This window comes from Rhineura floridana, chromosome 2 (assembly GCF_030035675.1).
Source record: "Rhineura floridana isolate rRhiFlo1 chromosome 2, rRhiFlo1.hap2, whole genome shotgun sequence".
Taxonomy (NCBI): domain Eukaryota; kingdom Metazoa; phylum Chordata; class Lepidosauria; order Squamata; family Rhineuridae; genus Rhineura; species Rhineura floridana.
The window spans coordinates 126,300,548-126,313,135 of NC_084481.1; the positions used below are offsets into that span (position 1 = coordinate 126,300,548).

At 41.1% G+C, this 12,588-nt stretch overlaps 1 protein-coding gene across 14 annotated transcripts in view; it reads right to left on the reverse strand.

Moving 5' to 3' along the window:
* PPFIBP2 (PPFIA binding protein 2) overlaps positions 1-12,588 on the reverse strand; it is a 173,590-nt gene that overhangs the window by 85,269 nt on the left and 75,733 nt on the right. For 11 of the 14 annotated variants that reach the window (XM_061610491.1, XM_061610490.1, XM_061610489.1 and 8 more), the window contains one exon: positions 16-108. In XM_061610491.1, the coding sequence (XP_061466475.1) occupies positions 16-108 (93 nt within the window). Of the gene's footprint in view, positions 1-15; positions 109-8,271; positions 9,827-10,625; positions 11,245-12,588 lie in introns of those variants that run through there. The other 3 variants (XM_061610495.1, XM_061610496.1, XM_061610498.1) reach the window with 3 other exon arrangements.

The following is a 12,588-nucleotide window of genomic DNA, read 5'->3' on the forward strand; positions in this document are numbered from 1 at the left end:
CTGTAAATTCTATACCTGCAATATGAGAGACTCTTTATCACCTTCTAATCTTGTCAGCCGTTCTTGATAGGTTTCATTACTGGCAGAAGGATGGTGATTCACCTGGGACTAAAGAGAACAACAGGCTAAGATCACAAGTAATTGAAATGTGATTCTATTGTTATATTGTTGCCTAAAACTTTCAAGTACAGAATATTTATAGTCATAAGAACATGACATGAATGCTTACGGTTTTGTTTACTGACCGTGCAATCCTAACCATATCTAGGATTAGGATTGCATCAGTCTGCTCAGCCACAAACATTTTACAGAATGTTAAAATGCAATATAGGTTGGAACCTCTTCCACTTCCTAGAATTTAACCACAGCACAAAAGGAAAAACAATCCCTCCCCATCTCTACACTTGTGGGGGTGGAAGGAAGTTATCAAGGGAGATTCAAGCGGTAAAGAGAGACCGCCCCACCCATACAAGTCTAACATTCTTATGATACTCTATAAAAGACAAACCAGGTCCAAAACTCAGTGAGCTGTCTGTTAGCTGTTACCCCCTGCCTTCAAAACAGGAAATGCACAAATTATTATACAACAGGCATATTTTCTAGTCCAGGGCTGCAACACAATCACTGGGTACATACTTTTAAACCAGTCTGCCCCACCCATTCTTTCCCAGATCCTGCCACCTGCTGCTGTGGTGAGTGGGATGCCAGGCATATGCAACATGCAAGGAAGGGACATCAGTGACGATGACAGAACCAGGGAAGGGAGAAGGCAGGGTTGCCTTCTCTCATTGTACTGTGGGTTTAAAAAAGGTATACATCCAGTGTTTGGCCTGCAAGGTGGCAATCCTACTATGTTTCCCAGATTCATTGTTGGCAAGCTTCTTTACAGTAAGAGAAATTAATGCAGTTAATATTTATTCCCATGCATCGGAAGAAGTCACATTTTACATTAAAAGTAAACAATCCATACTATCATAATAAGTGCAAATTAAATAAGAAGAGCAGTACCGTCTCATGCAATTGTAGAATTCTTTATAAATAATGTCCCTTGTATTCCAGTATATTGCAAAAATTCCCCAATATGGTTAAAGATGTCGCAGTCAGAGTGTGGAATGGTAAAGTGAGGTAACTACCTCTATTCATACACCTAGTGTATGTATATTCTGCCTTTCCTTCAAGGAGCTCAAGAGGGAATACATGGTTCTCCCCCCCTCTCCATTTTATCCTCACAACCATTCTGCAAAATGGGTTAAGCCGAGAGATACCAACTGGCTCAAAGTCACCCAACCAGTTTCATGGCTGAGTGAGGATTTGAACCAGCAACCACTCATTTGAGAATGGAAATGGACTGCCTTCAAGTCGATCCTGATTTATGGCGACCCTATGAATAGGGTTTTCATGGTAAGCGGTATTCAGAGGTGGTTTCTTCTGAGGCTGAGAGGCAGTGACTGGCCCAAGGTCACCAGTGAGCTTCATGGCTGTGTGGATATTCAAACCCTGGTCTCCCAGGTCATAGTCCAACACTCTTAAGCACTACACCACACTGGCTCGAACCTGGGGCTAAACTCATGTTATAAAACTGACCTCAAGTTGGTTTTATGCAGGATCCACACAGAGCAAAATGGTGACAGGGAGTATCTACGAATTCCTACCTGAAAGTAAAGTGTCTTATTGAAATCATGCTTTACAACTGGATTATAGCTTTGCTCTGCATATTCCTGAGCTCCATTCAACTGACTGCCTGATCTAATATTGAGCTGACATAACTGACCCAGAAAATCCATACAGTAGGGCCCCGCTCATACGGCGGGTTCCGTTCTAGACCACCGCTGTAAAGCGAAATCCGCTGTAAAGCGGAACGCATTGACTAACATTGACAAAAATGGTGCCCGATGCCCAAAAAATGCCATAAAACCGGAACAAGCACCACAGGAGCGGGTCCTTTCTATAATTGACAACCGCTGTATCAGTGGAACGCTGTAAAGCGGAGCGCTGCAAAGCGGGCCCCTACTGTAATAGGAAGAATCTATAGGATAAAAACTCCTTTTGCCTAACAGGAAGTGACTAGAAGAGCAGGTGTATTTGTATGTTGCAATATGTTTCATTATTCTCAGAACAGCTGGATAAAGATTCATTCTGCATTAAGCCATAAGTAGGTAATGTATTACACTGCTTCCTGCTCTAATTTATGCTTTTAAAATATCTCAGACTGAAACTATATTAGCCAACATCCAGATCAAAAATAATCCAAGGAGAAAATATCAGCTCTGCCAAAACATCAGCTACTACAAGGTTTAATAAAAATAGACAAATGCAGTCCAGACAGGCTCACCTACTAAACAAACGCCTGCTCTTTCTCAGTCTGCATCTTTTAAGATACTGGCTGTCTTTATGGCAAACATAACAAGAAGATAAAAACATAGCAATATCTTCCAAGAGCATTGTGTGTGTAGATGGTGTTGGAAGCAAGTACTGTCATGCCTACACATGAAGAACTTCCTCTGGTCATCCAACTGGTATAGGATCACAAACTTTTGCAACTTCTTGTTTTTCTACTTTCATATTTTAAGTTTTAGCAGCTGTTTACCGGTTGTGATTAAAGAATGTCATATTCCAAGTGTAGACATTTCCCTTAAGCTGTGTAAGCTAAACAGCTATCCACACTTTTCCAAATAACACGAAAGCTTCACATATGGTCTCAGAGCTCCAGAGATTGGGGCAGCTGAAACAGTCACCCTAGGCTCAAAGCAGAGAACTAGAATGATGTATGTTTGCTATCAAGAGGGAACTGGGAAGGGATGCAGGTCATATGAAGTGAAGACATGCCCTGGAAGCCTCAGAGGTTATTCAGAAGCATGTTTACAAGCACATATGCAAGTGAGAAAGGGTGCATATGGTTTCTATGCACAGGAAGTACTGGGTATCTGCAGCACTGGCCCAAAACATTTTGCTGCCTGGAGGCAGAATCCCTGCTCCCTCCAAGGTGCATAGCACCCAAGGCTGGCCAAGTTATCTGGCACAACTACCTCTCCCTGAGAGTAAAAATACAGCAATATATTAAGTAGACACAATTTGCTGCCTTTTCACGACATCCAAAATCAGCTGCCTGAGGTGGCTACCTCACTCTGGCTAATGGTAGGAGTGACTTCTAGCATATAGCACACAGAACTAAGAAATTTTGTTTGCCACTTGGAGCCTGGCAGGAGCACTTTCATCCCTAAGCACATCCCTAATATGTAAGAAAATCCTTCCAAAAGCTTCTAAAACATTTCAACATGAGAACATGACTCAAGAGTCTCATGATAGAGGTCTATAGGGCATACTGCCATTTGTGTGGAACAGGCTGGATGACTGAAAGGAGAGAGAGAGAGAGAGGTCCCTGTGGCGCTCACCACCATTTTTTTTCTTTCTCTATTACATTTATCTCCTACCGTTCCTTCGAGGAGCTCAAGGTAACATACCCCCATTTCATCCTCACAACAACCCTGTGATGTAGGCTAGGCTGAGAGATGAGACAAGTGAGCTTTGTAGTTGAGTGAATATTTGAACTCGTCTCCTCAGACCTACCTAGTCTGACACTTTAATCATTATACCACATTGGCTCTCCATCATGACTTTTCTTCCTGCTCTTACGTATACAGCACCATCTGTGTAGATTATGGGTAACATCAAGTGCAATCTACACTGAGGGTGACATATGAGAAAAAAGCAAGCACGTGCCCAGGAAACTCATACCCTAAATTGAAACAGAACATACAAGAAAGAGTGTGTGAAGTGGGGCAGGAAAGGGAGAGAATGTCATGGCGAGCAGCTGCAGATCACAGGTATTAAGACAAAGGCTTTTATGGAAAAACATAGATATTCAATTGAATTTGGAAGCAAAAGGAAGTGGCAGGACACCAGGTTCTCAGAGTAAATTTCAGGTATAATGGCCAATAACAAAGAAGAAGAACTAAATTTTAAGAGAATAGGAGATCTTCTAGTGGTTGGGGGAAGTGGAAAGGATATTATTTAGCTAGAAGGCAGACAGATTGAAGAGCTTTACAAGGAAGAGTGCATGCGTGCATTGGATGTGGAAGAAGATAGAAGGCTTGTGTGTTAACTTGAGGATAAGATCCCAGGGTCTGAGTAATAAGAGAGAAGAAGGTTGCACTAAAGTTTGGGGATGGAGAAGAGGGGCCAGATTCTCACAATACTGTATGGAATATGACATTCTTGGCTGAATATGGGAGGAGGCAGGGAGAATTACCTAGTCCCAACAATATTACTGGAAACCTTCTATATTCACTAACAGCCAAAAAAAAAAAAGAGGTTTAAGAATGTACCTATAGCCCACAGATATTTCTATCAAATTTTTAAAAGCAGCAAAATTGGGCAGCTATAGTGAATGGACCAGGGGAGCAGGAGACCTGATCTCCTCTCTGAGATATCGTACTGCCCTACAAATTTGTCAAAATGCAAACACAATTTGGGTTGGTCTTTCACAGTCCAATCCACTTGCTGTGTAGCTTGCAAGAATTTTGTAACATATGCCTCTAGGACAGCCTTTCCCAACCAGTGTGCCTCCAGATGTTGTTGGACCACAACTACCATCTTTCCTGACCATTGGCAATGCTGGCTGAGGCTGATGGGAGTTGTGGTCCAACAACATCTGGAGGCACACTGGTTGGGAAAGGCTGTCCTAGGATATGGGGCAAAAGGAAGGTGATGGGATGAAGGACGAGGGGAGGGCAGGTTTGATCATTTTCATGCTTATTGAGTTCAATGGGCTTTACTCCCACGCAATCATGCTTAGGATAGGTAAAACTGACCATGGGGGAGGTGAGGGGAAGGAAGAGGAGGGGGAAGGAGGAGATTGGAAGGGGATGGAGGAGGGGAAGGGGATGGAGGAGGGGAAGGGGAGGTGAAGGAAGGGGAAGGGAAGGGCAAGAGGGAGGGCATAGGACAGAGGAGGAGAAGGCAAGTTTAATCATTTGCATGCTTTTTGAGTTCAGTGGGATTTACTCCTGTGCAATCATGCTTAGGATAGGTGAAACTGACCTGAGGAAGGGGGAGGTAAGAGATTGGATGGGAGGGCACTGGGCAGAGGGGAAGCCCGTCCTTTCCAAAAGGAAAACATTGTGAACAGTATCATTGCTTTTCAGCATTTCCCCCACCTTTTTATTCTACAGCAGGCACATGCAGTCTCCCACCCAAATTTAAACCAAAGCTGTCCTTGCCCACATCCACACCAGACCTTTATTTCACTTGACACAGTCATGGCGTCTCTCAAAGAATCCTGGGAAGTGTAGTGAGTGAAGGGTGCTGAGAGTTGCTAGTAGATGCCCTGTTCCCCTCACAGAGCTTCAGTCAGAGCAACTGACTGTTAAACCAGTCTGGCTTACAGGTACTCTGTGAACATGGCTGATTTTTAATTAATTTCAACAAATTATGGGAACTCTGACAGAAAAAAGTCCAAAAGGGGTCTGGTTTCTCTCTCTCTCTTTTTACATTTTGAACTCTCGATTCTCTCTGACTGTTTTGTGTATTGCTATGAAAATTTAGAGGGTTGTTAAGCAAGCATTTCTGAGTTCAGGACTATTAAGTTTTGTAAGGTTTTGTTTTGAAATGAGCTTATGGGAAGCATCAGAATGGCATGTGGGGTATTTTCAATTTAACATTGCAGAACGCGAAAAATCCATGCTGGTTATAGTATATAGCTACTCTTGTGGCTGTATGATACAGCTGTCTCACTTCTGTGAAGAAGCATTCAAAAGCATTTTCTTCATTCAAGTAACCACAAACAAGGTTATGGTGTTCAATACAGCAAACATTCAGGAGTTCTTTGGTTAATTTTCTTAAATCAGTTGCATTTTTCTCCCAGGCTGTTCACTGCAGCTATATCACAAGGATTGGTTTGTTTGTTTATGTGAAGCCATTATATTCCATCTGGAATACTGAACAGAATCCATGTGATCATAAAAGCAACTGCTTATGTAGACAAGTAGAGCAGTTGAAACATGTTCAATGTATTTTGACTTTATTTTAAATAAGAACTGGCAGATGGAAACAGAGCAGAGTCAACAGAGTGTGGTCATCCAACTATTTGTTCAGTAGCTCAGCCTCACAGACCATTCTGAAGATTTTGGATCTGGTTAATCTGCACTCGCATCTGGAAAAAGACCAAAACAAAAAACAGCACCTGCCTGCATTTTCCAGTATATACCAAGATGAGGAAAAACAATGTCTGTTTCTGTGAACTACTCATTTGAATTCACCTCAACACTTTCTTCATGTTACAGCAATAACTGAATATTTAAGGGATTTCCAGATATATGTGAGCTTGTCCATGACACTGACACTTCTAGTAATGGGCTTGTTTTATATCTCTGCAGATAGGGACCTGATAGAGAAAAGAGCTCTGGAGAGCGGGGGGAGGGGGATAAAAAATCCTTTACACACAGTGGATAGGGAAGAAAGCAAGCATGTGGACTTCAGCAATACTCTGGTGCCTGGGTTGTGATGCCAGGTGAGCCTATCACACGCATATCTGGAGAAACCATTTGGTAGGTCTTCCATAAGGCTGAAGTCACAGATTTGTGTTAACCATATTTTAAAAACGAACACCATGGTCTGCTCTCGTCTATCATTTGCTCAGACCTAAGCTTATGTTCTTATGTTCTTATCGCATAGTTAAACTATGGAATTTGCTCCCACAAGATGCAGTAATGGCCACCAGCTTGGATGGCTTTAAAAGAAGATTAGACAAATTCATGGAGGACAGGGCTATCAATGGCTACTAGCCGTGATGGCTGTGCTCTGCCACCCTAGTCAGAGGCAGCATGCTTCTGAAAACCAGTTGCTGGAAGCCTCAGGAGGGGAGAGTGTTCTTGCACTCGGGTCCTCCTTGCGGGCTTCCCCCAGGCACCTGGTTGGCCACTGTGAGAACAGGATGCTGGACTAGATGGGCCACTGGCCTGATCCAGCAGGCTCTTCTTACGTTCTTAAGCTTCGTTAGTTCACTCCTGTCTCCATGAGGTGCAGCAGATCCTTCCAAACTAGCTTCAAACTCTGCTGATTCAAAGGATTCTGGTTTATCCTTTTTTTAACAACTGTTTTTTTCTGGTTCAGACATCAAAAACAAACTATAGTTTAGATGGACAAACTGTGGCTTCATTTTCTATCTGAAACTGGCTGAAGTTTTACTATCATTCAAATCCAGTCCACTGTGGATTTATCTTGTTTACTGGAAGCTGTGCCCTGTTAATCTAAGGGAAAGGAGATCCAAGGAAATGGACAAAAGCAATGTGCATACCATTTAAAACAATGTAATGAAATGCCAAATCACATCACCCTCTTAAATGAGAGGACTCATATAATCAAACCCTCCTCTATGGGCCACCAAGGCCTCCTTAATAAGAGAGAGAAAAAGTTAGTGGTGCCTGCTTTATTAAATGATACTGTTTGTTTTGGCTCCAATTACTTGTCCCTTTAGCATGCTGCCATGTGGTCAGTGCAGAAGGCCTCTTTTACATTGCCCTTTGACCTAACCTCTTTTGGGCTGGAAATGCTTGTAAGAATGGTGTGTTTTGTCATGGACATTCAACAAGTTCAAGTAAAGCAGCCATAAGCTCTTAGATTCAACGGCTTAGGGAATGCTAATAGGATCAAAAGTTTGGGCAGCTGAATCATTTGATAAATCAAGTATTTCATACTTACTCTTTTGCTCCTGCCTTACAGCTCAAACTCACCATTAAATAGTTTAGCAAACCCAACTCTGCAATCTTGCAAAATTGTAACTGATGTTATGCTCATTTCATTCCTGCCTCCCTTCTGTGAAACTTGAGCCAGTTCTGGCACATGCCACTGAGAAACGATGGAAACCCAATTCAATTCCTCTCCCCCCTCCCTCTGATGGAGGAAGCAGTGCTTTTATTACCAGCCAAAGAGCATCAGCATACCACCACAGTTGGTGCTTAAGCATGCAACAGCGATAGGATCATGTGGCATACAAAAGAACTCACTGCACAACTTTCTGCAAATATTTTAATTACTTATCAAAGGGGCTTGTTTGAGCACAATCAGAATCAAGTTTTTCCCTGAGAGGAATCCAGAAGAGCCTGGAGCTCTTTTACTCCACTTCCTCACTTCAGCCCCCACTATCCTACTACATAAGTTCAGTCCTTATCCCCCAACCCCTCACAATGGTTCTTTAAGAATCCCTATTAGCAGGCATGCTGCAACCAGTGTTCTGATTTTTTAAAACCCGCTATATAAAAAGAAACTACTTACAGCTACTGGAATTCCATCACACTTTAACTTCCTCAGAATAAGAAGCTCTACAGGCTGCCTAACAGAGCACACATATTTAGAAAGCATGTTTGGAAACAGTCCCAATTACGCCCACACTTTTCGAGAATGAGCTCTCCCACAAGAATGTTACATAGTGTCAATGTCCTTTTTGCCATAGGAAACCAGAGATTAGTTTGCAATCATAGTATGGCTTTCTGAAAATTGCTTTGTGAGCACATTTGTTTAGGTGAAGAGAACTAAGCTCAGTTTAACACACACATGTTACATGCCCCAAATACTAAGCATCTTTAGTTGAAAACATATGATGCATAAGTATGGAATCAAAAAAATTTAATTTAGAAGCTAAAATCTGAGTTTCTACAAAAATAAAATATGTATGATTTTATCATTTAGGGGCATATCCTTTAAAAGTATAATATTAACAACTGCCATTTCCTGTCCTTTTGAGTGCCCAGAATGACAGACCTGAAGCTGCAATCTTATATCCACTTAACTGAGCTGGGAGTAAGGCCCATTAAGTTCAGTGAAATTTAATTCTGAGAAGATATGCATAATATTGCATAGTGAACAAACTTCCTTAATGCAAAAACACAACTATGTAATTCCAGTTTATCCAAACTTCAGTCACTAACAGAGACAATAATAAATACTGCACTTTCCCATGTTGTTGTTGTTGTGTGCCTTCAAGTCGACTACGACTTATGGCAACCCTATGAATCAGCGACCTTCAACAGCATCTGTCGTGAACCACCCTGTTCAGATCTTGTAAGTTCAGAGCTGTGGCTTTCTTTATGGAATCAATCCATCTCTTCTTTGGCCTTCCTCTTTTTCTACTCTCTTCTGTTTTTCCCAGCATTGTTGTCTTTTCTAGTGAATCATGTCTTCTCATTATGTGTCCAAAGTAGGATAACCTCAGTTTCATCATTTTAGCTTCTAATGGTAGTTCTGGTTTAATTTGTTCTAACACCCAATTATTTGTCTTTTTCATAGTTCATGGTATGCACAGGACTCTCCTCCAACACTACATTTCAAATGAGTTGATTTTTCTCTTATCCACTTTTTTCACTGTCCAACTTTCACATCCATACATAGAGATCGGAAATACCGTGGTCTGAATGATCCTGACTTTAGTGTTCAGTGATACATCTTTGCATTTGAGGACCTTTTCTAGTTCTCTCATAGCTGCCCTCCCCAGTCCTAGCCTTCTTCTGATTTCTTGACTATCGTCTCCATTTTGGTTAATGACTGTGCCGAGGTATTGATAATCCTTGACAAGTTCAATGTCCTCATTGTCAACTTTAAAGTTGCATAAATCTTCTGTTGTCATTATTTTAGTCTTTTTGATGTTCAGCTGTAGTCCTGCCTTTGTGCTTTCCTCTTTAACTTTCATCAGCACTCATTTTGAATCATTACTGGTTTCTGCTAGTAGTATGGTATCGTCTGCATATCTTAAATTATGGATATTTCTCCCTCCGATTTTCACACCTCCATCACACCTCATCTTGGTCCAATCCTGCTTTCCGTATGATATGTTCTGCGTATAGAGTAAATAAACAGGGTGATAAAATACACCCATCTCACACCCTTTCCGATGGGGAACCTATTGGTTTCTCCATATTCTGTCCTTACAGTAGCCTCTTGTCCAGACACTTGCAAGATATACTTTGTAGTTCCACTCAATATTATTCCAATTTAAAGTAATGTGAATGTTCCAAGTGAAATGTATTCTGTTGCAACCCTAAGTGCATTCATATAAAAACGTTTTTTAAAATCTTCAAAAAAAGGAAATTCTGCCTTTCACATTCCTTGCCACCCCCCCTCCACTAAAAACAAAATATAGTTAAGATACTTCTCAATACTTAATGTAAATTAGTCACTACAAAATTAAGATGGTTACTGTGATCCAAATACAAGATCAATTGGGAGTAATTTATTTCAATCCTATTGCAGAAAATGGGATTCTATAATTTATATCTAAGAACTCACAGGCTAGCGTGCACATTTCAAAGCACAGAAACATAATATCTGTGCAAAAGTTACATAAACAAAGAAAGGGTTAACAGGAAAGCTAGCAAAGCTAAATACATATAGGTGTTTTTATCATTAGATGTGAACTAAGATTGAATCTGCTTTGGAAAGTTATAATTTCACTCAAAAGTCTCACAGTGTTCTTTGTAAAGACAAAGGAGTATTGCTTATTATCCCAATCCCTTCCCTCGTTTCATAATGTTGTACAAGGCATGATTTCCCACACAGAGGTGGAAACTTTCATGCATTCCATTTTCTTTAACCATAAAGCTGTTAAGTAACAGAACTGCAGAAGAGTCACTTACCCTCTTTAGCCACGTGAAGTGTTTGTAAATATCAATCTCACTATCCATGCTTCGGGCCCATCTCAGCAATTATATTCCCTGGGTTCAGAGCTTTGTTCTGGAGACAATCTTTCTTATTCTTTCCCCAACTCACACTGTCTTTCCTCACCATCTAGCAAGCTTAATGTCTGTACATATTTGACTTAAAACTGTCCCTCAGGTTCCTTCTAAATGCTTCTATTGGAAGTATATACACAACTGTATAAACTTCAGGCGGCTTTCTCTACCTCCCCAACCCAGAGCATCTGTTTGTTTGTTTTTTTAAAAAAGGAGAGATCAATCATCAGCAGGCAGTAATATCATGCTAAAGGCTTCAAAAGATGCATAATGCCAGATGGTCTCTAGAAGAGAAAGAAGGGAAAAAAGGAAGCTTCTGTAGTGCAGCTGAAATCTGCAGTGAGAGTGTTCCCTTGTAATGGTAAAATAAGAAGCTAAAAATGGCTAGGCTGTCATAGAGAAACTATTTTCAAGCAATGCCTTCCCTAGCTTTCTGTTTCAAGAGTGGCTGGAACTCATTACCCCAAGACCCTCTATTTCCTGTCTCTGTTTTACTCAGTGTTTATCGGAACGCTCCTCAGTTTCCCAGTTTATTTCAGGCTGGACTAAGCCTAAAAATAAGACCTGCCATTTGAGAATTGCTGGCTACTCTGTTCTCACAAAGACACAAATATTTTAGGACAGCCCCTTTGTCTGAAGCCAAGTATTCCGTATGCACTTTTCCAAGAGGGGCAATGCATTAACAGATCATAAATATATACTCCACATGTTTACATTCACTGCTGCTGTGGCTAAAGATGCATACCTGTCAGTATTCAACACTTGTTCTGGTCACATGAAGGTACAAATCAAAGCAATGCTTGGGGTGGGTTCCTTTGCATTATTTCGGTTGTGCCCTTTTCTTCTTCAATGAAATTACCACTAGTTTCTACTCATTCAGGATTTTAAGTTGTGCATAAGACAAGGAAAAAATAGCAGGGGAAAATGGCAAGTGAGCATTTTTCATGACTAACAAGCAGTTGGTTGTACTCCAAAAAAGTGTTCTTTATTGCAAACAGCACAATGGACACAAGAGAGTCTGAAATATTCAGTTTTAAGCAGGCAGAAAGTGTTTACTCACTAGATATGTACAAAAGAAAGTGTCTCATATGAAGTCAGACTACTGGTCCATTTAACTCAGTATTGTCCACACTGATTGGCTACAGCTCTCCAAGATTTCAGACAGTTGTTGTTTCCAGCCATACCCGGAGATTGAACCTGGCACCTTTTGCACACAAAGCATAAGCTTTTCGCCAGGCTACAGACCTCTCTTGTGAGTACGCCCCTTAGAAATGTCTACATACAGTAGACTAGACATGCTTATCATTCATTATGGACAGGAATTACCATTTGCCATGGCAAAATGTACCAGTTGTTCAGCCCTCCTTTTCTTAGCTGCCTAGGGCTGCTTCTAGATAGAGGCCTTAAATGGGTCATAAAAAACTGGTTTTGTGGGGAGGAGGGCTCGGCACGTTAGTTTCCACACATTCCCATTTTTCCAGCCATGGATATTAGCTGCTATTCCGCTGCTTGCCATCCATACCAGTGGACGGAGCCTGACATAATGTGTTTCTACTGTATTTTTCTGCCTCTGTCCTCAGTCACCCCTCTGCTGCACTCTACTACCTTTTCCTATCCTGGGCATGTGTACAGGTATTTATGTATCTGTGCACACAACTTTTTTAAAAGGAAATTCTCAGGAAATACACAAGAGCAAATGTTATCAGTTTTTGTTACCATCTTTCACAACAGCCAAAGGCTTGTGTTTCGTGGGATTAATGTCCATTTCCATTTTTTTAAAAAACAAAATTTAATACCAAGTTCTTGTGCAAGACCTCCATATTAAAAAAAAAAAAATCCTAGTGAATGCACTGTGATTTCAGTCCCT